At 47.6% G+C, this 27,665-nt stretch overlaps 1 protein-coding gene and 1 long non-coding RNA gene across 2 annotated transcripts in view; one reads left to right on the top strand and one right to left on the bottom strand.

Moving 5' to 3' along the window:
* The window catches only part of LOC149353013 (uncharacterized), a 46,571-nt gene extending 35,809 nt beyond the window's left edge, over positions 1 to 10,762 (bottom strand). Inside the window, exons 1-2 of the long non-coding RNA XR_016290897.1 lie at positions 10,371 to 10,762; positions 7,949 to 8,134 (exon numbers count right to left, since the gene is read on the bottom strand). This is a non-coding gene — a long non-coding RNA (uncharacterized LOC149353013). The remainder of the gene's footprint in view (positions 1 to 7,948; positions 8,135 to 10,370) is intronic.
* LOC149353012 (uncharacterized) overlaps positions 4,151 to 27,665 on the top strand; it is an 80,432-nt gene continuing 56,917 nt past the window's right edge. Inside the window, exon 1 of the mRNA XM_089582213.1 lies at positions 4,151 to 4,453. Within this exon, the coding sequence (XP_089438339.1) occupies positions 4,388 to 4,453 (66 nt within the window). The 5' untranslated portion in view covers positions 4,151 to 4,387. The remainder of the gene's footprint in view (positions 4,454 to 27,665) is intronic.

Here is a 27,665-nt window from a genome sequence, read left to right as displayed (position 1 = left end):
CCGCCCCCCCCCCCCCCACCTACAATAAAAGTTAGCCAACTTATCTTTGTTAATTACCAAATCATTGGCATTTAAGTATATGCTGATCTGGTCAATACCACTGGCTACAAACCTTCACTATAGGAATCTTCGCAGAGCGCGTTGTCGTTTTTTAAAGCTTGACGCAGCTCAGCTGAAACACCTTCTATATAAGAGCTTTATCTATACTATAGCATTCGATGGCCCGTAGATACGAAAACCCCGCGTCGCCCAAAATGTGGCGTTCAAAACCTGTGATTGGTTGAAACTGTGCGACGTCATCGAAAGAGGGAAAATGCGAAACGTTTGCCAGTAATAGTCAGTAATAGTGCTTACAACTTTACCAACTACAAATGAATAGAATATAATTATAATAGAGCTCGAATAGAATTATAATAGAAATGTAATAGAATTGAAATAAGAATTACCGTGCTTTCGCGTTTATTACACGTAGGTTCCTATGTGCCTCGGGTAATTTTTTTCATTTGCATCCCCCCCCCCCCCCTAAAGCAAATACAAAGTAAAATCATCAGGGCGACAAGCAGTGCAGCACTTACTAAAGAATAATAGTGTGCTAAGTACATGTGGAATTTAGTTCAGTTAATTTCTATTTTCCTTTTAAAAAAGAAGGAAACCGGGGCTGAAGGCTTTAGTAACAGCTTGACAAGGGCCCTGGCTCCTAGTAAGCATGGCAATACGGCGGAGCTGAACGCATCGGCAGCGTCTCCGAAGAGATCAATGCATGAAAATGTACCATACAAAGCGAGCAACAAATAAAACCTCATTGCACGTGAAATGAAAAGTAATATACTTCATATCATATAATAGGAAATCATAAAATACATTTCATAAAATAAATACAATATAATATATAAAATAAGTTACATAAAAATATGTTCAAGCCACAACCAAAAGGTAGTAGAAAAAAGCGACGTTTTTTGGAAATACGAACAAAATATCAGAAGGTTGAATGAAAAAGCATGTTCCCCATCGTTCTCGAAAGATGAACTAAACAATTTCTTTTTCAAGCGATCGATTTCTCAAACCAATCATATTCTGCCGCCGCGGTTGCTCAGTGGTTATGGTGCTCGGCTGCTGACCCGAAATACGCGGGTTCGATCCCGGCCGCGGCGGTTGAATTTCTATGGAGGCGAAATGCTAGAGTCTTTTGTACTGTGCGATGTCAGTGCAAGTTAAAGAACCCCAGGTGGTCGAAATTTCCGGAGCCCCTCTCATAGCCTGAGTCGCTTTGGGACGTTAAACCCCCATAAAACCAAACCAATCATATTCTCTCGAAACTTTTCAATGAGCAAGATGGTTCCTGGTTTCAGAAAGTAGTGAAGCGCACTGACAAGGCGGATACCGAGGCAAAAGAAGGACACGGCACAAGTGCTCGCGTGACAAAAAGTCATATTCTATATTCAGCATGAAACAAATGCCTAAAATGTGTACATGCCATACCTTTCGTGAATAAAAGAAATATCGCCATCATAAATAAAAGAAATATCGCCATCAGAAGGCTGTACTGCATATACTATATAGAGTCTAACTTCTCTGCGTCATTGTACATGTATACGTCCAGCTCACTTGTTCTGGAAAGTTATCGTGTCTATCACGGAAACGTAGAAAAACGCTGTTGGTGTGTGCTGCCACATTCGCTCTGATGTGTCGCCTCTTTTGTGCAGTCGAAGAAAGGATGATAGGGGAAAGAGAGGGAAGGATGGTGGGGCGCCGGAAACCCGGCCTCGAACGTGCGGTGAGACTGAAAGGATGCGTATAGTCCTGCCGACGTACGAAAATAGCAGCCTTCCGCGGCCCCTCGTTTGTTTCAATTTTGAAAGAAAGGGAAGCGTTCACACGACAGGCTTGATGCACGAGCTCGGCGCTATATTTGAAGTGGCGCAGTATGACAGACCCACTACGTCTTGCCCAGCAATGCGGCTAAGGATCGTGGGGGCCGACGGCGAGTTTCGCCCTCTCTTTCTTTCTCTCTGCGCCGCGACTTACCGATTGCATTAAAGAATCAAGTTGAGTTTGATTTCGGGCATGCCCGGGTCAGTTCATTTTTAATTTCCGCATCAATAAGCACGAGCGCCAAAAATGTGCTTATTTGAGCATGCAGTACATTCGCTATAGTGCCATCTGTGTGTACTCCCCGATAGCTGCGAGCTACCAGAATTCAGTCACTGAACCATTTCTTGCAGTGGTAAGCGTCGTCCGAATCACTACCAGCGTCGTGTATTGGTAGCCTGCCTTTTCATTGACGCAGAAGTATCACGGGGCCGACTGATATTTTACCTATAGGAGCGAAAGTAGCAGGGAAGACGGTTATGCGGACGCTGACAGTCACTGAGTATCCGCACGATGCAGACATTCAAAATACACAACCTATGGAAGACAGCGCAAGGCTTTTGGTACCTGGAGTTGAAGGCGACAGTGATGAACTGGCAAGAAGCTGCGCAACATGTTGCAATCTCGAGAAAAAATCGCTATGAATGTCCTTTTTTTTTTCACCGTGCACATGGGAAGGAAAAAAAATCTGTAGTCTCTTTCGTCGTTGCTGAATATGGGCAGGTGCCAGCCATGGGGGACGCAGTAGTGGAGGGCTGTGGATAATTTCGACCGCCTTGGGTTCTTTAATATGCTCTGACGTTCCGCGCAGTACACGGGTCTCTAGGATTTGGCCTCCATCAAAATGCGACCATTGCGGCCGGGTCTGAACCGACGTCTTTCGGGTTATCAGCCGTGCGCCATAACCATTGAGCCACTGAGGCCGCATTGCTTGAAGCACATGAAAGTTTAAGCTCACAACCGGACGAGGACGGCGAATAAAGGCAGGTAACACACGAGCCAAAAAGCAGCTGGTGAGGATCAGGTAACAGCAGATCTGATGAAGGACGGTGGGGAGACTGGGCTAGGAAAACTAGCCTCTCTATATACGCAGACTCTATATGCGCAGACTGATAGCGTCAGGACAACACTGCAGTGCTTTCCGCTCCCCCGCCACTTGTTGCTCCAGCGCGGGCGGGGCAGAGACTGTCACGTGGTACGTGCGTCACTGAGTGTCGCGATTTCATGGGCGTCGCTTTGCGTTCCCCGCAGGCGCGCGGTTTTCGAATGGCGCCAGAAACGACCACAATTTTTTGAGTCACAGTGGCGAGGGTAATGGCGATTTCGAAGTTCTGGAAAGTGATATGGCTATTACTTACAGCAGGCTACAAATCTTTATTTGCAATCAGACGCCCATCGGTAATAGTCAAAAAGTTAACTATGAGAATTTAGGCAACCGCCGTACTATAGTTAACATGATTCGTCTGTTCTTTGACGTTCTCTCAAACTGGTATCACTATGCCGCGACATGCTACTCTTGTCCTCAAAAACCCTATCTTTAAAAATTAGTGGTGGGCTTCCCTGAAACACCTAGCTTTTTTTTCTTTCCAAGACTTACGCCCAATCGTAATTTTTTTTTGTTAGGTTCGCGTGGGGATTTCAAGTAGGAATGTGAACCTTAATCGGGGCTAATTTCAATTTTGAGACGCCGCCCTCCTTAACACGAAAGAAGGTGCCGGATGAAGTGACCAATCTTTGATACAGGGTTAGTATTCAGCGCTATCGTGGAGCGCTGCTACTTTGAAGATCACAGGGTGGGACGTAGACTTTGCTTTTTTGTTCTACACACTGGCGCGTGTACATCGCATAGCTTGAGCGAATCCTAGGTGGAGGTGTATAGTACTTCTAGCAACAGTAGGTGTTAGCATTGCAGAGTGTCAGCAACAGCCCGACTGCTGATACAGGCTCGTGCTCAGCTTCCGTGGTTCGTGGGGGCTAGCTGTGAGGACGTAGTCACTTCGGTGTGTTCTTGTTTCCTTCCAGCTGAATATAGCGTGGACGTCTCGGGCGCTACACTGGCCCACTCACACGCACGAATTTTAAAAGGGGGGAAACAGGTGGCTCACTTCAGCAACAAACAAGGAGAAAGCGACGACCTCTATCGGGCAGGGAACGGTAATTCTGACCCGTGCGTTTCGAAACAATCTGGTAGATATGGTGTTGATCGTTCTCCTCCTCCCCTGTTGTTCTTGTTGCGAAGCTCTGTGGGGAGGGAGCCGTCGTCGGTGGAGAGGACGCGGTGGCCGACGGGCGGCGAGAGAGTGGCGGCAGCGGCTGTGGCGCGTGCCGTTCACCAGCCAGAGCGTCGGAAGCCGCCGGCCGAGGAGGAGCATGCAGCAGCGCGCGGGCCGCCCAGGAGTGCCGCGGCCACCCGGCCCAGTTGCAGCCGTCTCCGGAGTAGCCTGCTGACGCGCGCCGCCGTCCTCTGCGGAGTGCCGCCGCGTCCTACCCTGCGCTCCCTGTCACGTCGCCGCCAAAGATGACGCTGCGCCTCGTGGGTCCCACGCTTCCGCTCGTGCTGCTCGTCGGGGCCGCCTCGGCCAGGGTGAGTCCGCCTGCAGGCGCCGGCCTCTGGACAGCTTCTCACTCTTCGCTCGCTGCAGTGACCACCGCTCTTTAAAAAAAAGAATGATCCTCAGCTGCGAGTCTGCGCGTGACTGAGGAACAAGTGACGCCTCAGTACGTAGCGACGCACTGTCGCACACTGTTATTAGGTTTCTTCAAGAGACCACAGCAGCGGATCACAGTGCCGTATCATGTCGTTTCTGCTAGTCTTCTGTGCTGCTCTTTTGCAGTTCTATGAGTTGCGAATAGTGCAGCATAGCATGTTGAAATAGGAGTGACTTTTATTCTGTCACCATTCCTAAGTAGCGTTTCTTTAAATTATAATTTTCCGAAATTTGAACTCTCTCCTGCTAAGCATATGGGGCGATGGCGGCGTGAAAGTTGTAAGCTTACGTCCGCGCTATTTTTATATCAAATAATAATGGGGAATACATCCCAAGGTACGGAACTTGAGCAAGACCTAGCACCTTAGCTGAGGACTGATGCGCAAGCCATTTCGAGAGCTCATCCGTAGAACTCATCCTTGAAACCTACTAAAACAGAACATACGAGAGGAAGCAGTTTCATGATGCTTATCGTACTTCTTTTGGACCGCGACAAAAGTCATGCGTTGGTAGTTTCTTCTGAAAATATCAGAACGCGCTCCGCTGCAAGCGCCAAGTCACGTACATACATCCATCCAACTGCGCGTTTTAAAATTTGCCAACACAAAACACGTGTTTTCGTACGCACCAGCGAAAAAACTTTGACTAAGCGTGGCCTTGTGTACCTTTTCTCTGACGCAACCTCAGGGCGCGCAAGAAATAGGGGACGGATGAAGGAGGTCGTGAGCAGGGGGGCCAGTGCAACGCAACGCTGCCCTTGCCCCTCTGCTGGAATGTATGCTCTCTTACGTATCGCGGTGTCAATAATCGCCGTCAGCGTCACTATAGGCCGTGAGCGATGCAGTTCTCGGTCGCGCAGCGGGTTCTTCTTGCTGACTGATTAGCCCCTCGGTCGGAGGGGGAACTGTCCAAATTCTGACTTGGTAAACGTCTGATCTGCCGTCGCAGCTTTTCAAGACTTCGTCCGTGCCTCTCGACGGTTAGTGATGGGGTCAGTTTCGTTTAATCGACATCTGTGCAGAATTCTGGAGAGTTGCCCAAAAGCTGGAGAAAGAACCAGCTTGATGGGGTCTCTGACTTTTACTCATGCGTATATATTCATAAAGCTGACATTGAGAGTAGCTACTTTTGTAACAGTTGACATATGAAATACACGACATAAATACACGACATACATACAACGAAGCCATCATACAACGATAAACATTACATAGTTAGAATAATTGGCAACACTGTTAGTAACGCTGCAGATAAAAAACGTGACGCAAGCGTTGTAATGTAACGCATGAATACAGCAAACAACGATGGCAGTGCATGGTCAATGCTTCTCAAGCCCGGAAACCGCGGTGTTCCTGTGAGCTAAATGAGCACGTCATGCCCGCAAGGCGAGTAGCGCGGCAGAACCGCCGCCGCGTCGAAGTGCAGTGAAGCATCTCGACATTCACGTGCAATGGATGGGTAAATGTGTTTTCTGATGCTTCATAATAAAAGTGAGTGGTGCCATAATTATGGTACATGCGTGCACGATTAGTGTGGTTTGCAGTTATGGTTAGTTCAACAGCGTGCCATTGGTACAGAGATAAATTCGGGGCAGTACGGCTCCATGTTTACTACCTCCATCAGTCGCCCCACGACCACTGCTGCTGCGCCGAGATACCGCGAAGACAAGCCTGGGTGCGTGATGCATGCGAACAGGTTAACTTGTTTACTGCGAATCCTTCATTGGTGCTCCGCGGAATTGAGGCGTACCGATGTTAAAATTTTTTTAGGCCATCGGTATTGTAGCGGGGTTACTTTTCGGCCCTGCACTGTGGGTCGCAGATACTTCTGCATTATTTACAAGGAAGAGTTAAGACACGTGTTCCCTTGGACTGTTCCGAACAGCGGTCGCGCCACCACTTGCTCAGTGCGCATGCGCGCCACATACAGTCCAGCGAGCAGCATTCCTCGCCAGCCATTTACACCTTCAAAGTGATAGCGGTGCCCTTAGAGCTTAGCTGCAATGCCCTGAAGCGAATGCTCTGACCTGGGAACTTTTGACAGAGATGGTGCTTTTCTACCAGGGAAGTGTACTTTTCCCTTTTTCACCGTCACTTTGAAAAGAACAGCACGCTTTACTTTTCCTACCGCTTGAAGGCGAGGACGTTTTTCCACCGAAGGGCTGCCGTTAAAAGGTCTTGTTGCAATGAAGGGAATCAGACATGCAGTTTTTCATAGAGGCGCGCTTTGTTGCCACTGCAAGAGCACGGAGACGGAGGTGTAGCATATGATAGAGACATCCCACCACGGCGTGGGTAGACGCTGCTTTAAGCTCTTATAACTGCATTTAAAACCGAGTTTCAAATGCTACTGTTCGCACTGTATTTGTCCTCTGCACTTCTTTCTGGGCACCCGCGCTTAGACAGGCTGCGCAGGTTCACGTTCCACCGAGCACCGCGGGCTTTGGAAAGTGTGGAGTGAGAAGGAAAAGGCGTGTTACTGGCGGCACGGGGAAAGCTGCTTACAGTGGTGGGGAGTCCTACTCAAGGGTGGACGCTCTCGCTGACTGCCAGCCCATCGTTCGCTGCGGGACGAGTGCACGACGTTGAAGAACGGGAACGAGCCATTTGTCTCTGGCATTATCGCTCATTGCTGCCGGCAGGTACCGCCGACGCCGGGGAGCGGCGGCGGTTATAACGTCCTCCCTTGTAAAACTTTAGCGGAGATCGTCGTGCGCGATGTGGTTCGTCGCTTGCAAAATTTTCATATCGCATGGTGGAAAGGAAGAGGGAAGTAGATCCTTGATTGATTGTGTTTCTTGAACCGCTTTGCAATAGAGTAGTTTTGGCCAAACTGACCCTTGATGAAATCAAACCAAGGCCTGGCGTCAATAATTTGGTGTTGAGCACCATCTTCGGTTGATACGCTTTTTTAAAAAATGCACCTTGGCCCTGCAGTTTTATCTGCAGTGAGGCGCTATTATCTGCCTGCAATGATCCCGATTCAGTTTGGCAGTATTTCTAAATAAAAATAATGTAATAGTGAAATTTCGCTGTACCTTCTTAAGCTTCTATTGAAATTTTTGCCCCTCACAGTCTGATGATCCAGAGCGTCGAGGGGTGTAATCATTCAACTATATGACGACACTCTTCGGGGACATCAAAATATTTTGTTGTTGTGAGAATTTCGTAACATCGGAGTTTCGTTGTCAGGGCAGCTAAAGTGTATTCAGTTCATCGTCAAACAACGTTTGTTGTCCACGTGTCGTCAGAGCGTCTGATTTGGGGTCATCCTTGTTTTTTTTTTTTTTTGACGTTACGAGAGCCGGATTTTCAAAGTATATTTTTTTTTCTCCGCTTGGCAGCCCCACCGTTGCGATATTGCAAACTCACCGTGAATGAATGTGTCTCAAGCGATATTCGCTGCAACATAAAATTCATGTCCAGTACAGTCAGGGGTAGCAAACTTCCATATGCACGATTGTCCAGCCAATCCAGATTTCAGCGCCAAGTCCTCCCGTAGCGGTCGGAGGAGAGCCAACTGTAGCGTCGTATTGTTGTCGTGGCAACGGTTTCCAGCTGATAAAAAAAAAAAACTATCATTGAGCAGGGTTGGAACCACTGCTGGCAATAACTAGCCCTAGTTTCCTACCCCTTTCACAGTCTTGGTCTGGCCTTCGCTATATTCTCCCTGCAGGCCACCTGAATGGTGCGCCTACGCTGAATGAACTGATTTCAGTAGCTGAACATTTGATCTTAAGCCCTTATAGTTTACATGAATTTCGATATCGGTCGCCGGTATGCTTGTCTAAGAGTACCTGATTGGGATGCCGGGTACTACATTGTGCGGCCATTGTGGATTTCAGGACAGTATTGAAAATCTCCTATGCTCTCGTTCTCACTTCGGAGTTGAACGTTGAATATTGCGGGCTGGTTTAAATTGGCTGGACACCCGACCTTTTACTGCTGCGAAAATCATGGGGTCGGTATTCTGTCCTGATCGGTCAATGGCGCAGAAAGCCACTCGACTAATAGGGCATGCCCTAAGTCAGTCAGCCTCAGAGACCGTCTGTGATCTTAAGAGAATGATTCTTTATGTGCGCTCTTCATCATGGCACTGTCCAACTCCATCCTTTGTTCCCTTTGTCCCTGTTCCCCCAGGCGCGGGGTAGCAAGACTATACCCCAGTCTGATTAACGTCCCTGCTTTACCTTTATCTACTTTTCCCTTTCCTCAAGGGTACGAAGGTATGTGCCCACTAAAAAAAATCTTTGCCCAACCATTCCGACTTTGCGCACTGAAAGCCGTCGTATATTCCCAAACCTGCCGAGTGCAGAGGTTTACGGCCGGCGCGGGCTGTTGTTAAGTGTCCTGCTGATCAACTTTGCTGATATGCAAACGACTACGCAGATATGTATCATCTGCGTGGCTGTGCTTTCCACTTGAACTGCAGACAGTCTGATTTTCTTCCACCTTTCATTACGCCGGCCCATGGAAAGCGACCAGGAACGTTGTGAAAGTCTTTTGTCGCATTCCAATCTGCTGAGCTCGTTCGGCGCATTACGCTTACCCGCGGGCTCTTTGCGATGTCGCCTTGGTGCAGAACATGTTCCGGCCGGCGCGCCTGCCGGTCGCGACTTCCGTCGGCCTTCGACTGAGATTGAGTGTCCAGCGCTGCAGGCGCTAGGCAGGCTCCGGGCAGGACGGGCACTGGCCCTTCTAGGGCACTGACTCGGCTGTCACTGGCAGACCGGGATTGCGACCGCTGGTGACAGTTTGTCGCGGTCTTGCACTGCCTTTCGTTGCGATTGTTGTTGCAGCCGCCCAGCATGAAGTGGGAATGGGCAGTTGGCTGGTCGCCTCCGAGGAGGCTTTGGGACGCGGTCGGAATTGCATGGCTTTGCATTTACCTTTCAAGAGTCAGTAATATGTAAACTAAAAAGCGACTGACGCACTAAACCGAGGCTAGGGGCGTAGTCTGGGCGCATCGGGGTAAGCAAATGGCTTGAAACTTTTCTGAATTGAACGCACCGCCCTATGTTGTCGCCTGCCTCCGTCTTGTATATGACAAGAAAGCTCTGTCGTCTCCACATCTCATGCATGTATTCGCTATTAGCAAAGAGCGAGCGGTTTGGTTGTTTTTTTTTTTGGTTCCTTGGCTTTGTCAGGTAGCTTTATAATCACAGGCGTGATTTGTGAGCCTTCAAGCGAGGCGTCAAATTAATAGAGTTAACGATATTTTCACTTTTCAAAGTTACGCCTAGACTATGACGCACGTCGTCTCCTGACGTGCTCCTGACATCAATCACCAAGAGATTCTGCGACGATTGCCGGAATTTCAGCACGCCGAAGTTTTTGCATTTTGTCTCCACCGAAACTTAGCCGCCGCAAATAGGAATCCAACCGACGAACCCGTCTTCGACAGCACAACGCCGTAACCATTGAGCCACTAAGATGATATGGAGGAAGCGGAGGCCGTTCATGTAAACAGTGGCACTGCCCGTAACCGGCTGCACGTTAGTGCCATGACATGTAATATTGTAACGCCTATGAACAGGCTAGATTTCCTGCAGCAGCGGAAAGTATAACGAGCGAAAAAGAAAGCAGTGGATATGAGTGAACGCGATACATTCGATCTAATTGGGAAAGGTGGAAAAGGTGAACGCGCCAGTCTTGAATTCAGGCCACATCGCAGACATTGTGCAACGCATTCTCCGCCACAAAACTTTCCCAGTTCGCTCCCAAGACGAAAAGAGAAAGAAACTAGTTGTAATGCGTGACATCGCCCAGCAAGGAAACAATTAAGCAATTTCACCTGCGCGCAGCGAATGAGACCTTCGTTGACGTGTTGCATCCAGAGACGGGTGCTGCGACCCGATGCATCATTGTTGACGTAGTATACGCTGTTCACTGCCTCCGCGCGTGTTCGCCGCGCGCGAGTCCCGACATGCCCGTGTCTCCACCTTTCGTCTACACTGCTGGAATCCGTGCGACGAAGTATGCGCACATTGCAGGCCCGGCCGGGCGTTCCCCGCATGCATGAACAAGCGCGGCCGAAAGTCGAGCGCCGCGCAAGCCCGCTCCGTGTGTGCACACTGGTTCTGCATAAACTCGTGCACACGCAGTCACCTTGACGCGGGCCACATACGTGGCGCTGATACGTTGCCGCCGCCAGCCGCTCTTGGGCGCGGGATAGCACCTCTTCCGAGCGCGTCTGGATCTTGGCTGCTGCCGCCGCTGTCTCCGATCGAGACGAGACGCACTGTATTGAGCAACGCGTGCCAAGGCTTCGCGAAGTGCGTCAGTGAGCGTCGCGGCCGCATAGTGCGCCCTCGCTTATCGTGGTCTGAGTTTCTAGAGCTTGCTATCCGCGCACCCGCGCGCTTATCTTTTTTTCCGACGAAAGGGCCTCAGTGCATGCCAGACGGCTCCTCAGACGCCGTGAACTCTTTTCTCTTCTCTGCTTTCACTGAGTCATTCGTGAGGCGGCAGCCTGGCGGCGCATTCCGCGGGCGCCTGCGCGTGCTGCGTCGCGTCAGCGCGCTCTTACTGCGTTCGTTATGGCGGCACAAAGGCTCGCGCCCTGCGAGCGTGCTTTGCATGCCAGCCGAGCCTTTGGCTTTTGCATTTTTTTTTTGCAGGCTATACAGATTGATACTGGAAATTAGTATTCTTTAACCACTAAACACACGCATGGTGCCACCCGAAACATCGCCTAAGGATTTTAAAGAACCGCTACGTAATACCGAAATGAAGCTCAAGCATTGCTGCTGGCGCTTGTTTAGAGCGAAAGTTTTTACGGCGGGAGCTGTCTTCGCCACATTGTCCCTATTTCGCGTAGTTGTCGTCAGTGTCGTCCCGTCCGTATGCCCTTCTCTCCTAGAAGGGAAGGTGGAAATAATAGAGGGACGAGAGGGAAGGTGCAGGAGAGGAGCAGGAAGGTGTCGAGGAGAGAGGGCACGTGGTGGCGCGCGGAGAGAGTGGTTGCTGCGCGCGCGCACAGGTGTTCCCGAGAGGCGGCTCTTGCTCACCTTCGGTGGCGAGATTCGCCGGCGGCAAGTGTTAAAGCAGCTGTGCGCGCGTGCCCGCATTGTAGTGGTAGCCGTAGTGATGATAATACTTCCAGCTGGAGACATGACAGATCAGTCGCGTTGCGGGAAGATCAATGATGGCAGCCGAGGCGGAGGGTCGTGCTCGGAACACTGCACGTATGCGGGAAGCCAAGCGCACCAAAGTATGTACGGCGGGTCGAGCAGAGAAGTGACGAGCGCTGACGGGATGCTGCCGTAAAACGTGCAGCACGACAAGACGCTCAAGTCCGTACACACACATTCATCGCACCCTAAAACGCTCGTTGTAACCCCCCAAACATAGACACAATCATCCCACCGTCATTCGCGGTGTCACATTTGTGTTCATTATTCCGCGAGCCAGTCGTGCCGCGCCGGTCCAGTTCCTGCTCAGCTCGCTACTTAATCCGCTGAAGTGGAGCGAACGCAGGTAGGGTCAGAGGCAAAACATTTGCGGGTGCGGTAGGTGGGCTATGGTTTTAGACGGGAGAACGATGAGTCGTCGGGATCAGAAGTGAAGCGTATACTATTATTAGCATGGCTGCATTTGCTTTGTCTCGTAACTTTTTCGCAGTAAAGTGGAAGCTGCGAGCACGACGTGATGAATTCTAGACCTGTGTGGTTGCACTGCGAGCGCGTGAGAACAGAGCTCTTGTGGAAGCCTGGCTCTCGTAGTTTTGACTGCTCTGCGGACAAGTTTTGAGAGAGACTATAGCTTCATTGTGTGGCCTTACGTCCAGTGTGTCTTGACGAGAGTGGTAGGTGTGTGTTGTCTCTCGTACTTCATTTGCCTCACGAATAACTTTGAGCCGTTGAAGGACCGTAAATGAGTCTGCAAAGATATGAACATATCTGATTGCTGCCAGTTTGGAGATCACATGCTTTGTGAAGATGAGAATGGGCTGTTGTTCCACTGATGTGGGGTCGGCTTGCTTACATTTTAGTTATTCTGTCACAATGCATTTCAGCAGAAGGGACGTTGGTTTCAAGCACTTAAACCAATGATATTGTCGCGTAGTGGTGACTTCAGTCAGCTAGTCAGGAATGCAACGGAAGGCTTACGAAAGAAACTCTTTATTGGCCTGACTTGCGCCCACATAAAACTGAACAATCGGCGGCCGCGGCGATATACTATGGGACATTTCTCTGTGGCTGTGCAGCGGAAGCTACGAGCGCTGCTGCTATAGCTCACAGGTCTGTGACTTAGGCTCATACGTGCGCGCGAACAGAGCGCACGTGGGAGCCGGCGTCTCGGACTCGAAGCTTACACTGTATAACCACAGGAAGCTGTCGTCGCTGAACGGAATCCGTGCCGCTCTCGGCCGCGCTCAGTTTGAAGCTGGCAATGAACGTCTGAGAAGAGGAACCAATAGCAACTGCAACAATCTGAAACAGTGTGGAAGCAGTTGCACGTGAATGCGACCATCCGACGCAAATCTGGTCACATCTCGCGTCACAAGCAAAATGATAAAGCCAAGTGCCGCCGGCTGTTACCTTGAACAAGCAGCGATTACTTGGCGATGGTTCAGATAGGGAAATGTACTCCCTTGGGCGAGACGTCTATGATTAGTAATTGCAACAACTGCAAGCAAGTAGCGCAAGTCCCTGTGTGCGTGTGCATGCACGCGTTGCAATAACGTGTGCATGTGTTGAAAAAACATGTATGGCGTTCTTGGCAGCTAGCCGTGGGAGCTCATACGTTCAATAACGTTACTGACTATACAGAAGCAGCCATGTGCGGGGACGAGTGGTGCCTTCGGCCAGTGTCAAATATAGGGCGTTAAGATTAAGAGTTCACGATTTAAAAAGAAAAAATAACGATGAGTAGTACACGACAGCTGTTTTTTCTCGTAGGTTATGAGACCAGGCGGACACAAAGCGAGTAGGTAATTGTCGTTTTCAGTCTCCTTAGGAACTAAAATCAGTTCATGAAAGTTTTAGTCGCCGCATTTAGCGTGCATTTCTGCACTGGAAACCTAGAGGCGGTCGTATCCTTGGACTCTTCCATTTGGTGGTCGCAGCACGCCCGTGTACTGAGATATCCACCTTCAGATTTTCAACTCAGTTCATGCAATTACGCAAATAAAATTAGGAGGAGAGGCGCAAAGCTCGTCCCCTGTGTGACGCAGCTGTTGCGTGCGGCTTTTCGTCCGCCAACAGCGTAGAGCAACAGACTAAGCTTATAGCTGTTTCCTTTTCACTTTCGGCTAACGACGCCATACGCAACAGCTGCGTCATATCAAGGAGGAGTTTCGCGCTGCTAGTCACCGTGCTGCACGCATTATTCGTATTGAGTTCGAAATGTGGAGGCGCATATCTCGGAGCATGGTCGGGCTACGAGAATTCCACAAAATGAAATAATCTGGGAACAGGACACCTTAAAGCTTACGCTTCAAACGTGCACAGAACTGCAGTGACTAAAACTTTGTTAATTAATTTCAGGTTTTTATGAGATTGACGGCGACAATTACACTCACTGCGTCCATATGGTCGCGTAACCAACGTGCAAAAGCATCTTCCTTGCACTACTTTCTGTGCGGTATAGCCGCAACAGTACAGCCTACTGGGATTCACAAATTGTAACTCTACGGCGGCAAACACAGGCTTGGATGGGTAGGGAACTCTCAGTGTTTGCGAGGGCACATGTCTGTAACATATTTTTGTTTGCAAAGCTCCCGTATGTCCTTCAAGTCCTGCATTGTGCGAGGAGGAAGTTGCAAGCAATACACAGAATATTTGCAACATTCGTTTGGCGCTCTCAATGGGAGCCCATGAGGCGTGACAACTTGTTCCTTCCCTTAGAGGGTGGTGGAGTGGGTCTTGTTCACCTGTTCGTGCATCAGCTTGTTTCCCGTTTTTTCTTTTTAAAATCGGCAAACCACCCGTTTCTGGTAGCTGTGCTCATTAGGCGGCTTAGTTTTCATTTGCCTTACTTGTTCGCACCGACTGTGCAGGCTCGTGAGGGGACTTTATGGGGATTCCTTAAGGAGGTTGCTGACACTTTCAATTTCCTCACTGTGCGCTTCTCTTTAGATTACCTGTATAGCCTCTCGAGAAAACAGATGACCCTGGCTCTCACTGAGTCTTTGTTCCCTACACCATTGTATCGGCAGCCTTATCTGGGGTCTTTGGACATGAGTGTTCTAAAGCGTGTTAGGCGGATTTGCATTCAGGCAGCCGCTAAAACGTTCTTTTTCAAACTACACACAGCGACGCTGCCTGTCAAGACATTTCTTAATGACAAGGGGATGTTTGTACCCTGGAATGTGAATTGCCGTCTGTGTAACGTGCCTGAGACAATTGATCATTGCTTCATCCTGTGCCGTGATGCCATGTTCTTTTGGGACATACTACAACGAACTCTTAAGAAGGACATTGAAATTACACCATACACTATTAGATTTCTGCCTGTTGACAAAAACTATGTTGTGCCTTATGACCTGTTTGTGTTGATGGGACTATTCAGTCTTTGGAAAAGCCGTATGATGGACAGACATGCCGAGCCACCAAGATCGTCCAAATCTGTGTTTCGTGAACAGTGTGCTTTGGTGAGGAGTGTATATGCTGCACGCGAAGAACCTCCAAGCTAGCTGCCGTGCCTAGATGCATGTGTGTGCCTCCCTGAATTTTGATGTTTTGATGGGGATGCAGTGTTGAGTTGGGGCTATGGCGGGCTCCTATTAAGCAGCCCGGTAACTTGAGACGCGAACCAGTCTGGTTGAAGTTTTCCTCATTTCTACGGAAGTTCTTCCATGCAATAAAGAAAAAATATAGCCGCAGCGGTGGCTCAGTGGTCATGGCGCTCAGCTGCTGACTAGAAAAACGCGGGTTCGATCCCGGCCGCGGCCGTTAAATTTCGATGGGGGCGAAATGCTAGAGGCCCACGTGCTGTGCGATGCCAGTGCACGTAAAAGAACCCCAGGTGGTCGAAGTTTCCGGAGTCCGGCAATACGGCGTCCCGAATAGCCTGAGTACCTTTGGGACGTTGAACCCCCGTGAACCACACATAAAGCGAACTTTTTTTTTATATATATCCAGAAAGCCTTTTTTTTTTAACGCCTATCCAGAAAGCCTATTTTTATCAAATTTTAAACCGTTGTACAGACGCGCGAAATATTTCAGTTAGACAGTTGTAGAGCGTTGGAATAAATCACTGGCGTAGTATATCCTTGCATCCACTTTGTTTTGTATATCTAACAATAACAGATCCTCCTGTAGAGAGCGGGAAATAAGCACTGGTAGAATATGCGCTCCACAGGCTGCAACATCGCTACTTGGTCAGTTAGGTCGTAGTAATATGTCCTTGCGTGTTCTGCCCACAGCCATAACTTGAGGAAAGTTCCGTCTGTAAGCTCGCCGATGCAGAGCTCCTCATTTATCGTCACAAACTACATTCTCACCCTGATATGCCTGCCGCAAGGGCAAGCTGTCATTTGTCGGCCGTCACGCGTTGACTGTGCGATCTCCATTATAGTATGTTTACAACTTCAGGCACAGTGTGTCGACAGAGGTAACTGGAGTATGGAAGAAGAATGCTTGCCCTTGCGGACCCAGGGGGGTTCAAGTTCCTATATTGAATATCGCGGCCTGTTGAGTTGGCTTCCGCACTTTCTTTGGGATTCGTATATTTCTTAGCCGACCTGTGATAAAGATCACAAAAAGGTTATCTTGCGCCCCGACCTGTTTAATAGCGCTGAACACGATTCCTATGACGCAATTTCCAGCTCAGTTTCTTGCGCGTGGTTAACTCTGGAGAAGGAATGAGGCTCCTTGGAGCTGCAGGCCTTTTCTGTAGAGCGGTACTATAGTGTGTGGTTCATAGAGCGACTTCATAACCACAGGTACGAAATTTCTCATTTGAAACTCATAGCTAGACTATAGTAGTATGAGAGCAATGTTGAATGGAAGCAAAACCAATACAAAATGTTGCGGAGTGCTGTACCGTTGGGTGCATTCATGAAACTCCCCATCCCATTCCCATCCGCGGAAGTGTGGTGCCCATGATGGATTGGTATATTTGTGACATGCGAAGGAAGTCCTTGATGGATAGTGTTGGTAATTATGGCACCATCGTCTAGAAGTATCATCTATGTTAGTTGTTTGTGGTAATTTTTATACAGACTACAATGAGGGTCATAGTGATGAAACTTGGCCATCATCTGTCATCATTGTTATGATCTGTCAGAATAGCATATCCTTTTCTGTATCCAAGGTCGAAGACAGGTTTGTTATAACCTGTACACGCTATGCTTCCCAAGCTACCAGAGCACTCATGTAGCTAGAAATTCCTCCTGCAAGCTCACTAATGGTTTACGTTGGTCAAATTTGAAAACCTGGAGGGTCTTAGGGGTTTTCTGATATAGCCTCGGCGTTTATTTTCGTCTCGTACAGATTATAACGCGTCTTAGCATTATACAGCTACTTTTATTTCTGCGTTCGCGCGGTTAACTTCACTTTTTGTAACGCCAGCTTTACATGCCGGCATTCGCATAACCACGCACTTATCACCTTGAACCGGCGGCTTAGTGGTTGTCGCAGGTAGCGTGGCCGGTTTCTGGCGAGTGACGATTTTTGCTGTTTTCCGCGACTCCCAAGTCAACTTCGGAAGCCACCGTGACCTTTCTCCTCCCCGCTGTGCGTCTAAAAGTGGCGGCACAATTATTACCCCCCCCCCCCCCCCCCCCCACCCTCTTAGGATATTCGCTTTTCCGTGTTTACAAGTGCAGCCGTGTTTCTGTATTTTCTTCTTTTTTCTTACACGGGGGGGTGTTGAGGAGAGCGTGTGCTCGCGGGAGAACATGTGTGTGCCGCGCGGGCGTTCACCGCCGCTGCTGCGCCGTTTTGGGGTCAGGCGTCGCGCGGCGACCTTTGCGGATGTGCGGCCGCCTTCGACGCCGCCGCCTCGAGCACTCACCCGTTAAACTCTGGCCCCTCTAGATGCGCGCGAAACGACTTTTTTTTTGTTTTAATTCTTTCCCTTCCTTATTTTTTTTTATCTCAACCGAGGCGCGGTCCAGAAAACGATGCCGAAGCTTCAGGGAGGTGCAGCGGCGCGGAAGAAGAGCCGCCCCGGGGGAAATCCCCCGCCGCGCGCTCGCCAGCCGAGTCTTCCCGAACGGCGCGACTTGACCGCAGAGAAAACAGAGGAAGAGCTCGGAGCTGAGCGCGACGGCGGCGGCAACCGACAGTCAGTCCGACAGAAGGCGGGCGGAAAGTTACGAGGCTTCATCGCTTCGTTTGTTTCGCTTGACCCGCGCGACCCGACGCGTCGGCGCGCTGAATAAAGTGCCTAGCTTCTGTGTAATCGCGCGCGGTTGTGCTCACACGGCGGCACCTGCGGATATTTGTTGGGAGCGCGTTTGTTTCGCAGGTCAACAGATGAGGCGACTGTGCAGTGTCTGTACGCGAGGAACAGGGTCGCGGAGCTGGCCGTTACGGGGTATGCGATGTCTCCAAACTCATCCTGGTTCTTGGATTTCCTTAGGTGAAATGCGACATGAAGGAAACGAAGTCTATTTACTCGAGAATTTTTTCAGCGTGTAAAAACCGCCAGCGTGCTACTCAGCACTGGGAATAGTGTTTAGGCAGAGGAAAACCCTAGGTAAGAAATGAGCGTGTACATGAAAGGAAAATATATCAAAAATAAAGCAGGTGATCATGAAATTTAGAGTGTAACAGTGAAAACGATACTAACGCTTTTTTTTTTGTTTAGGCGACGCGTTTCTGTAAATGAAATAGGGTTTTAAAGATAAGGCATATATCACAGTAGTAGCAGCCATTACTGCTAGATGAAAGGCCTTTTCAAGGGTGAAATACTTATTGGTTTTTTAGCAGAACTGTTGTACCAGCACGTCTGAGTTAATTCAATGCGTCCTTATAAATGCGCTTTAATTCTGCAGCAGATGCGAGTGTGACCTGCAGCAGATGCGAGTGTGACAGAATGGGAGCTCGCTGCCTGTCCGGAGATCTGGAGAAAGTCCGTGGTCGGTCTTACTGAATACGAACCTGAGGCGTTTCTGCGCAGGGTCTCCGCGTCTTCGGTGCTGCACATTGCGGCGCGTTGCATTGCTGTGCAGCCCAACGCGCGTAGCGTAAGGATACTGAAGAGCTGCCGGTCCTAATAAGATGCGATTCTACACGTGGTTCTGGCCGCCTTCGCTCAACACTTCCTGTCCATTCGCACCGCGGTGGGCCCGCAAGGTGACGCGGAGTATCGTGGGCTTCTAGAGCGTTATGGTAGGGCGGATTGCACCTTGGTAAGCGCGGCAGATTCGGTACCTAACTGCAGGGGTTTGGTGCGTGGAGCGTGCCTGTGAGTGCGTGGGTATACATGCATTTGAGAGTAGTAAAGTAGAACAGACACTGCCGTACTGCACCATGCACCATTTGGAGAAGGTGGCGGGTACGGTTCGCAACGGCCGCATATGTTATCTTTTCTTCTACTTTCTGTCAGATTACTTTCTGTCCAAATGATTACTCAAAACAAAATAAATTATTACTAATATTCCGCTATTCCTTTCCTGGTTTCGGAGGCTGTTGACTTCTTTCTCGTATGGTTAGCCCTCAGCTAAATCAAGCCTAGGTGTTTTTAAATGCTAATTTGTGTCAGTTGTACACATGTTCAACGTTCTTGGAGAAAAATTTTGAATATTGGAATACTGTATGGTACTGTTATGGAGATATTGAAGGTAACGGTACATTCTTCTGATGCGTAACAATATATATATATATATATATATATATATATGAGAGAAGCCAACAGCCACAGAAACCAAGGAGCACAGGGGATTTTTTTAATTAATTTATTTTTTTGTAGTGTTGATCAAGTAAGAATATTACTGATAATGCTGTCGCTTAAAGCTAATTGATTAGAAAAGCAGAAGAAAAAACAACCACCTGCCGCCGATGGGATCCAAACCCACGACCTCCGAATTACGCGTCCGGTGCTCTACCTCTGAGCTACGGCGACGGCTGTCAAACCTTCTGCTTTCGGGGGTCTTTATGTTTACAAATAACCTAACCTTGAGAGTGGTCATCAGCGCCACCCATGTTCTTAAGCGGCAGACGTGGCACATCCTAAGGTACCGCTGGTGTGACGTAGAACGCAATCGAACGGCGAGGGTGGAAGCTGTGTGAGAACCCTCTTATGCTTCCTATGGCGTCAAGGCTGCCAGAACCGAGGCCCTCGCTAAGCATTTAAGCAAACAGGGGAAGGGGAATGAGGGGCTCGTTATAAATATGAGAGAAGCCAACAGCCACAGAAACCAAGGAGCACAGGGGATTTTTGTTTAATTAATTAATTTTTTTGTGGTGTTGATCAAGTGAGAATATTACCGAATATGTTGTCGCTTAAAGCTAATTGATTAGAAAAGCAGAAGAATAAACAACCACATGCCGCCGGTGGGATCCGAACCCACGACCTCCGAATTACGCGTCCGGTGCTCTACCTCTGAGCTACGGCGACGGCTGTCAAACCTTCTGCTTTCGGGGGTATTTATTCAACCGGCCGCGGCGGTTGAATTTCTTTGGAGGAGAAATTCTAGAGGTCCGTGTACTGTGCGATGTCAGTGCACGTTAAAGAACCCCAGGTGGTCGACATATCCGGAGCCCTCCACTACGGCGTCTCTCATAGCCTTAGTCGCTTTGGGACGTTAAACTCCATAAACCAAACCATATATATATATATATATATATATATATATATATATATATATATATATATATATATATATATATATATATATATATATATATATATATATATATATATATACACGAGGGGGTACCCAAAAGAAACCGGACTAAATTTTTTGGTCCGCAAAGCTTCTGTGGTACCGCGTTTTGCCACTAGGAGCGCATAGAACGAACACTCCAGAGTCAGTAAGCCGAGTGCCGTCGTTGAAGGAGGTCAGACTAGTTTAGGCAGAGTTTTAGAGTGACGACTGTTTTGTGTGAATGTCGTTTTTGCAATGGCTGATTTTCGTGAAAAGCGTGCGCCGGTGAAATTCTGATTTTTGCTCGGAAAAAGTTGAATGGAAACTCTTGAAATATTAAGAAAGACGTACAAAAACGATGCTATGGGGACAACTCAAGTGTTCCTGAATCGAATCCGAAATCAAAGCAACAATCATACCAATGGAAAACTTAAAATTCACCTCGCCTCAAGAAAGCTTGTTAGGTGAAACCGAACCTAAAAACAATGCTGATTTGTTTTTTTCGACGTGAGAGGAGTCGTCCATTGAGAATTTGTTCTGCAGGGTCAGACAGTTAGCCAGGCTTTCTACTTGGATGTTTTGAAAAGATTGGGTAACAGTGTGCGGTGGAAGAGGCCAGATTTGTGGCAGTCGGGTGACTGGTTTTTCCATCATGGCAATGCCTCTGCTCACACAGCCCTGTTTCTACGACAATTTTGGACCAAAAATGGCATGACCCCTATTCCTCAACCTTCATACTCTCCCGACCTTGCCCCGTGCTACTTTCTTTGTTTCCTAGAATGAAAAAATAGGTGAATGGAAAGCGTTTCGCTGATGTTGCTGCGGTGAAGAAAAAAACGACGGAGGCACTGTCAAGCATCACAAAAGATGAATTTAAACAATGTTTTGAAAAATGGAATGAAAGATTCGACAAGCGTATCATTGCAAGTGGGGAATACTTTAAAGGAAATTGAAGGTCTGTGCTTAAAATGTGAACAAATAAGTTCAAACAAAAATAAGTCCGGTTTCTTTTGGGTACCCCCTCGTATATATATATATATATATATATATATATATATATATATATATATATATATATATATATATATATATATATATATATATATATAAGTTTTTCTATCGCTTGCAGTTAAGACTGCCATAGAAAACCAATGGGGAACGTTAATGACGATAGCAAAAACATGCAAACCTACCGACGGGCGACCAGCGGATATATTGATTGTTACAATAAAATCTTACAATATAGGTAAAAATCGCGTTCAAAAACCATTTCTTGTGGAAAAATGATTTTGTCCAGAATTGTTAGCTATAACTAGTTGAAAGCATTGAACTTTTGTGTGGTGCAATTTTAGGTAGCTGAGCAAAAGCGCGTAACCTGCGAAATGTTCGTAGTAAGCAAGAACACATTTTCTGAACGGTCCGCGCCTTTCAGCAGCCTCATTCTCCGCTGACATAGCATGCATGCCAAAGTTCGCGCATCTGCAGTTGATGACACGGGGCGCCAAACTTCATTCTCCACTTGGATTTTGCGCGCCTTCCTAAAAGACAGGAGGGGGGGGGGGGGGGGGGGGGGGGGGGGGGGCGATGCTCAGAATAAAGGTTCCTTTTCCGGAGCTACGCTAATATTTAGGTTCGGTTTGATGCTCAATAAGTGTCTGAATTAAACTTTTCGCATAGCTCTAGCACTTTAAAACTGTTTCTAACTTATTTGAAGTGATTAATTCTAAAATTGCAAACTAACACATGCATCTGTTTGCTCCAGGCGGTCACCAATAGTGGTTTCACTTTCATTCCACAACGTGCGCTATATTAAGCATAAAATGCTTTTAGCTGTCGTTCTTGGCAAAATCAGGAGAACATCGTCCCGAAATTGCATCGAAGACGACGTCCGAACAGGAAGCCGGAACTGCAGCCGAAACTTTCCGTCCGAATGGAATCCAGCAAAAAAAAACTTACCCACCCAGCGTCCCGAGCGGGAAGCGCCGCAGCAAATACATATACATCGAAGAGCTTCTTATCGCGACGCCCTCGACCACTCGGCGATCGCCGCATTTTTTTTTTTTTGCTCCACGGCAATTATTACGGTGAAATGATGCATGCACACGTAGTATTAAAAGAAAAAAATCTAATGGTGACAGCAAACCTGCCTTCTGTCATCAACGCAGTGTCATCCTTCATTCGTTCGTTCCGCTCTTCCAAATTCTCGGAGGCAGTGGTGCTGCAACCGTGGCCGTGCAATTGAGTCGGATGAGCCAAGAGATACGAAGGTTCGCCTGTGTCGCCAAAGGCACTTTAATGTAGACGCACACGTTGGCGGGAAGGAGGCCAAACTTGTCGCTAAGGCCCGAAAAGAGCGTGCGAGTACTGTGGCACGTTAAACAGCGAAAGCAGCCGAGCGACGCTTAGCGCGCCGCCCAGGAGGAAAAAGAGGAGCGGATGAGCGCCGCTTCACGTAAAGCATCGAAAGCAGTGAGAGACGCCGATGGAAGAAAACCGGCTGATTGCAGCGGCACGTTCAGCAGCCAAGACACCTGAATTCTTCTACCAACAAAATCAATCAATCAATCAATTAATTAATTAATCGATCAATAATAACTTTATTTCCACCATAAATAATTCCGATACTCATAAGGTCCGTCTAAGCCAATATCGGCTTGTGGGACTTGGCCTGGCAAGTTGGCGCGGCAGCACAATTTTTTTTTGCACTCAGAATACACTTAACAGTTTAGCGAAAAAAAAGTTCGTCTGTTCCTGGCAGATGAAGTGAATGAACCTACACACACGTGAATGAAATACAAGCGTAAAATATTCAAATCAAACGAAGTAGATTTTTCAGCACAGTTATAGAAGTAGCAGAAAAAAATTCATCCGACAACTCATTGAAAACTTTAGGCACATACACGCAGCGTCTTGTCTCGGGTATCTGGTTTTTTGATCGAGGGAACGAGAAACGTGAGACGTAACGAAGCGTGCGCTGAGGAACGTGCTCAGTTTTAAAATCAGAGCGCTAGAAATGTCGTAGTACCACTGTGTGGGTGAAAAGGGAGTGAAAAAATGGAAAACCAAGCTGTTTAAAAATGTTGCTCGGTGACCCCATTGGCAGTTCGTACGCGACGCTCTTAAGGGTACTTTTTAAAATTGAATCAACACGGCTGCATCAAAGACGTGAACAAAGAGCGAATATTGTAATCCCATAAAGCAGTATACCATAGGAAAGTGCATGGTCAACCATTTTTTTTTTTTACTTTGAAGGCAACTATGCTTTTACAATGATAAAACAACCAAGCAACACTTCTAAGCTGATTACGAACATGGGCCAAACGCGTTTCCCAAGTCATACGCGATTCAAAGAACACTCCCATGTATATTATTGAGGGGACAGATTTAACTGGGGAGAAACAACACGGCGAGCAACGATTGTTATATTAATAATCTTCATTGCCAGCAGAAAATAGAAATTTTGAATCCTTGCCCATCTAAACTGTTGCCGTTAAACATTTTTGGAACTCCACATATAAACACGCAAATGCCGCCACACGGGAACATTGAAAACACTATCGGCATGTTGTTCCCCGTTCAGCCACAAGACATGGTGCTGCCAAACGCTCTGTTATGTCCCAGATATTTTCAACAAGTTACTAGATGAAATCTTTTCCGCGACTTTTAAAAGTATTTTGAAACACTTATTAAAGAATGAATGGTGAAACTGCTGTTAAAGCGGCAGAGAAAATTTTTAGCGTGGTTATTTATGTTTAGGGTTTTTCAGTTCTTTTTAATTTGTTTGGGTAGACCTACCCATTTTCACCGTGTGTATTGTACATCATAAGGCGCGGTCATACAAGCGAACCAGAGGCTTAGACCGGCCTGTTTCTGCTGTAGTGCAGTTATTGGTGGAAATAAACATTATGATTAAAAGAATATAAAGCTTGAGGGCCAGTCAAAGCTACTTAGGAGCTTGAGCGACTAGGCCCGGCAACGACAGAAACTTGCTGGTACGTTGGCTACGCGATTCGAACTGTACACAATCACTTAGTGCCAAATTGCTAGCTAAATCACAATAGTATATTACACAACGTTACCACATTAATGACTAAAACATGTCCTTCTCTTACAAATTATCGCGGAAATGGGAAGAAACTTTAAGATCTTAAGAGGAAGTTCATAACAGATGCTGTAATGCACCCACTTAGTGGCCACCAACACTTCTTCTGAAAGTCAATGAAAAAATTCAGGAGCATAAGCACAGCGCCTTGCTCGTCCAAATTTAATATTGGATTTGGGACTTCAGACCTGCGCTGGATCCGCAAAACGCGGGGAGCAGCATAGGCAATATTAAACTCCGAATTCAAATAATGTCTTATGACAGCCGTTTGGAAAACTAGTGAGTGGAAAGAAGTAAGCTTTAACGTCCAAAAAGGTAATCCGATGACTCGATAGAGGAGTTGTAAGCGACAGTTAGTAGAGTTTTGTTCAGAAATTTGTCAATGCTTTCTTTCCAACTCGAAGAACAAAAGCCGTATACTGTGATTCCATATCCCAGTACACTGCAGGAAAGTCCAAATAATAATCATAATAATAATCAATCAACCAATCAGTCAATCTTTATTTTCGGAGCCCAGGACCAACCCTAGGGTCTTGGTGCTGGTGCACCGCACATACACACACGCACGCGCGCACAGACGCACACGCATACGCACGCGCACGCATGCGCGCACACACACAGATACACCATACACACACAAATTTACATTCATTTCCCTACAAAGGAAAATAATCAAGCGAAGTAATGCGGTAGTCAAGGCGATAGAAAAAAATACGTATCAAATAGGCATTTGCTTTAGACAAAAGGCGTGACAGCGAACAGAAAGCATAACAAAAAAGCGAAAACATGAAAGCAGCGGCAACAGCGGGAAATGAGAACAGCTAGAGCAGGCCAACAGACATATAAATAACAAGCAAAAAACAAACAAAGGGAATAAAAACAAAGGACGACCTTTCACTATAAGGGCCTAACATATAAAGAAAAATACAATCAAGAATAATCCAATTCAAATATGAACGAAATGAAATCCCTAAAATACAAGCTATACATACAATGAAATGAAATAAAGAAATACTATTACTGAACGCGGTACGGACAGTCAGACACGAGTACACTGTTTTCATGTAAAAATACCAGTAAAAACAAGTAAAAGTAACGAGACAATTAAGTAGAACAAAAATTAAATAGGTTGAAATGCACAAGTGAAGTAAAAACAATATGCTTGAAAGGGAAAGTTATATATGCAAAAAAGGACTGCTCAAAATGAAACGCTACGGACATCAAATACAAACGAAGAGAAAGAGTTTTCGAAAGTATCAAGGTGAGGACAAAGAGAATTAAACGACTTTTGTATTCTGTGCAGAGGGGAGAGGGAGTGTAGAAGCTCAGAAACTTGTATGGTCTGACTTCCCTTATGCTCTTTCGGGGTACACGCGCATTCTGTGCAGAGGGGAGAGGGAGTGTAGAAGCTCAGAAACTTGTATGGTCTGACTTCCCTTATGCTCTTTCGGGGTACACGCAAAAGGACACACGCTAGGAGCTCAGGGTATAGAATGTAATCATGAAGTAGTTTATACGAGAAAATTATATCTGCCCTCACACGATAGCAGTTAAGAGAAGGGAGATGCGGTTAATTACTCCGTCCGGAACGAGAGCTGGAAGTTGTGCAAGAATACCGAGATTGAAATATGCGTAAAAATTTTAGCTGAACTCTGTCGATTTTGCCACAGTTCGACTTGCCATTCCAAACAATAGACGCATACTCCAAGAGTGGCGACCGTATGGACAAGTAGAGCTTTAAGAATGGAGTGAGTGAGTGAGTGAGTGAGTGAGTGAGTGAGTGAGTGAGTGAGTGAGTGAGTGAGTGAGTGAGTGAGTGAGTGAGTGAGTGAGTGAGTGAGTGAGTGAGTGAGTGAGTGAGTGAGTGAGTGAGTGAGTGAGTGAGTGAGTGAGTGAGTGAGTGAGTGAGTGAGTGAGTGAGTGAGTGAACAACTTTATTAAGCTCTAGATTTGCTTTTCTTCTGCGGCTGTCAGATGGCTTTGTCCATCTGCTTGTACAAAGGTCGGCTGCCCTTAGTCCAGGGCTCCGCTGGAAGCTGCTGTCAGATGTGCTCGCCGAATCAGACCTTCTTGGTCGACTCGGCGATCGCTGGAGAGCACTCCCTCCCATTGCTCCGCACTCGGGTTGGTTATAACTGGTACCACGCTTATCCTCTGGCATGCCCACGTTATGTGGTACAGCGTGGGTGGTTCTTGGCACCAAGGGCATTTGTCAGTGTACTCTGTGGGATACATTTTGTTGAGTACGTGTAGGTTCGGGTACGAGCCCGTTTGTAGCTGCCTGCACGCGACAGAGTCTTCTCTGCTAAGGGAGTTGTGTGGTGATGGATACCGCTTTCTGCAGCCCTTGTAATAATTTAGTATCGCCGAATAATCTTGGGGTACAGGTTCGTTCTCCTCGAGGTCGGCTACTTTGGATGTTCGGTAATAAGTGTACCCTCGAGCTATCCTGTCCGCCTCTTGGTTCCCTGTTACTCTTGCGTGTCCCGGCGTCCATACTATCGTATGCCTGATTGGTTATTCGTTTTGTTGTCGTTGTGTTATGTGGCCCCCAGAGCGGAGTATGCGGAGCGCTCTGTGCCCTATTCTGCCGCGTAGGTAGTTGCGGCATGCTGTTTGTGAATCTGTAAGGATTGTTAGAGACCGTTTAGATCGATAGCCCTCCGCTGCCGCTAGAGCGACGGCCGCTTCTTCAGCCTCGACTATCGTACAGTGTTTTAGTGATGCGCTGGTGATCTCGCGTAGGGTCGAGTCAATCACTGTTGTTACCGCATTGCTGTTGTGCTGCCCCGCTGTTCTGGTGCATGTGGCTGCGTCCACGAATACCGTCGTTTCTTGGGGTGCTAATGTCTTTTGTAGGTATTCAGCCCTTGCCTCTCTGCCTGCTTTGTGCAGGTTGGGATCCATGTTCCTGGGTATGGGCGTTACTTTTAGTGTTTTGCGATATTCGTCCGGGATTGTTTCTGTCCTCTGTATCTCTTGAATTTGATCGGTGCGGCCCATGCAGTTTCGTTAGGAGCTCCCTGCCAGGTGGGGTCTGCTGTAGTCTGCGCAGTTGGGAGACTAGTTGTGCTTCTCTCAATTCATCAAAAGTGTTGTGTAGTCCTAGGGCTAGGAGCTTTTCGGTTGAAGTGCTGTGAGGAAGGTGGAGTGCGGTTTTGTAGGCTTTGCGTAGGATCACGTCCGCCTGTTGTACCTCACTCTTGATGGGATTGCAGTAGGGG

This window comes from Amblyomma mixtum, chromosome 3 (genome assembly GCF_055824585.1).
Source record: "Amblyomma mixtum isolate Tamu chromosome 3, ASM5582458v1, whole genome shotgun sequence".
In the NCBI taxonomy this organism is placed as follows: Eukaryota; Metazoa; Arthropoda; class Arachnida; order Ixodida; family Ixodidae; genus Amblyomma; species Amblyomma mixtum.
The sequence above is the reverse complement of the archived record's forward strand: the minus strand, read 5'-3'. Positions and strand labels throughout refer to the sequence as shown.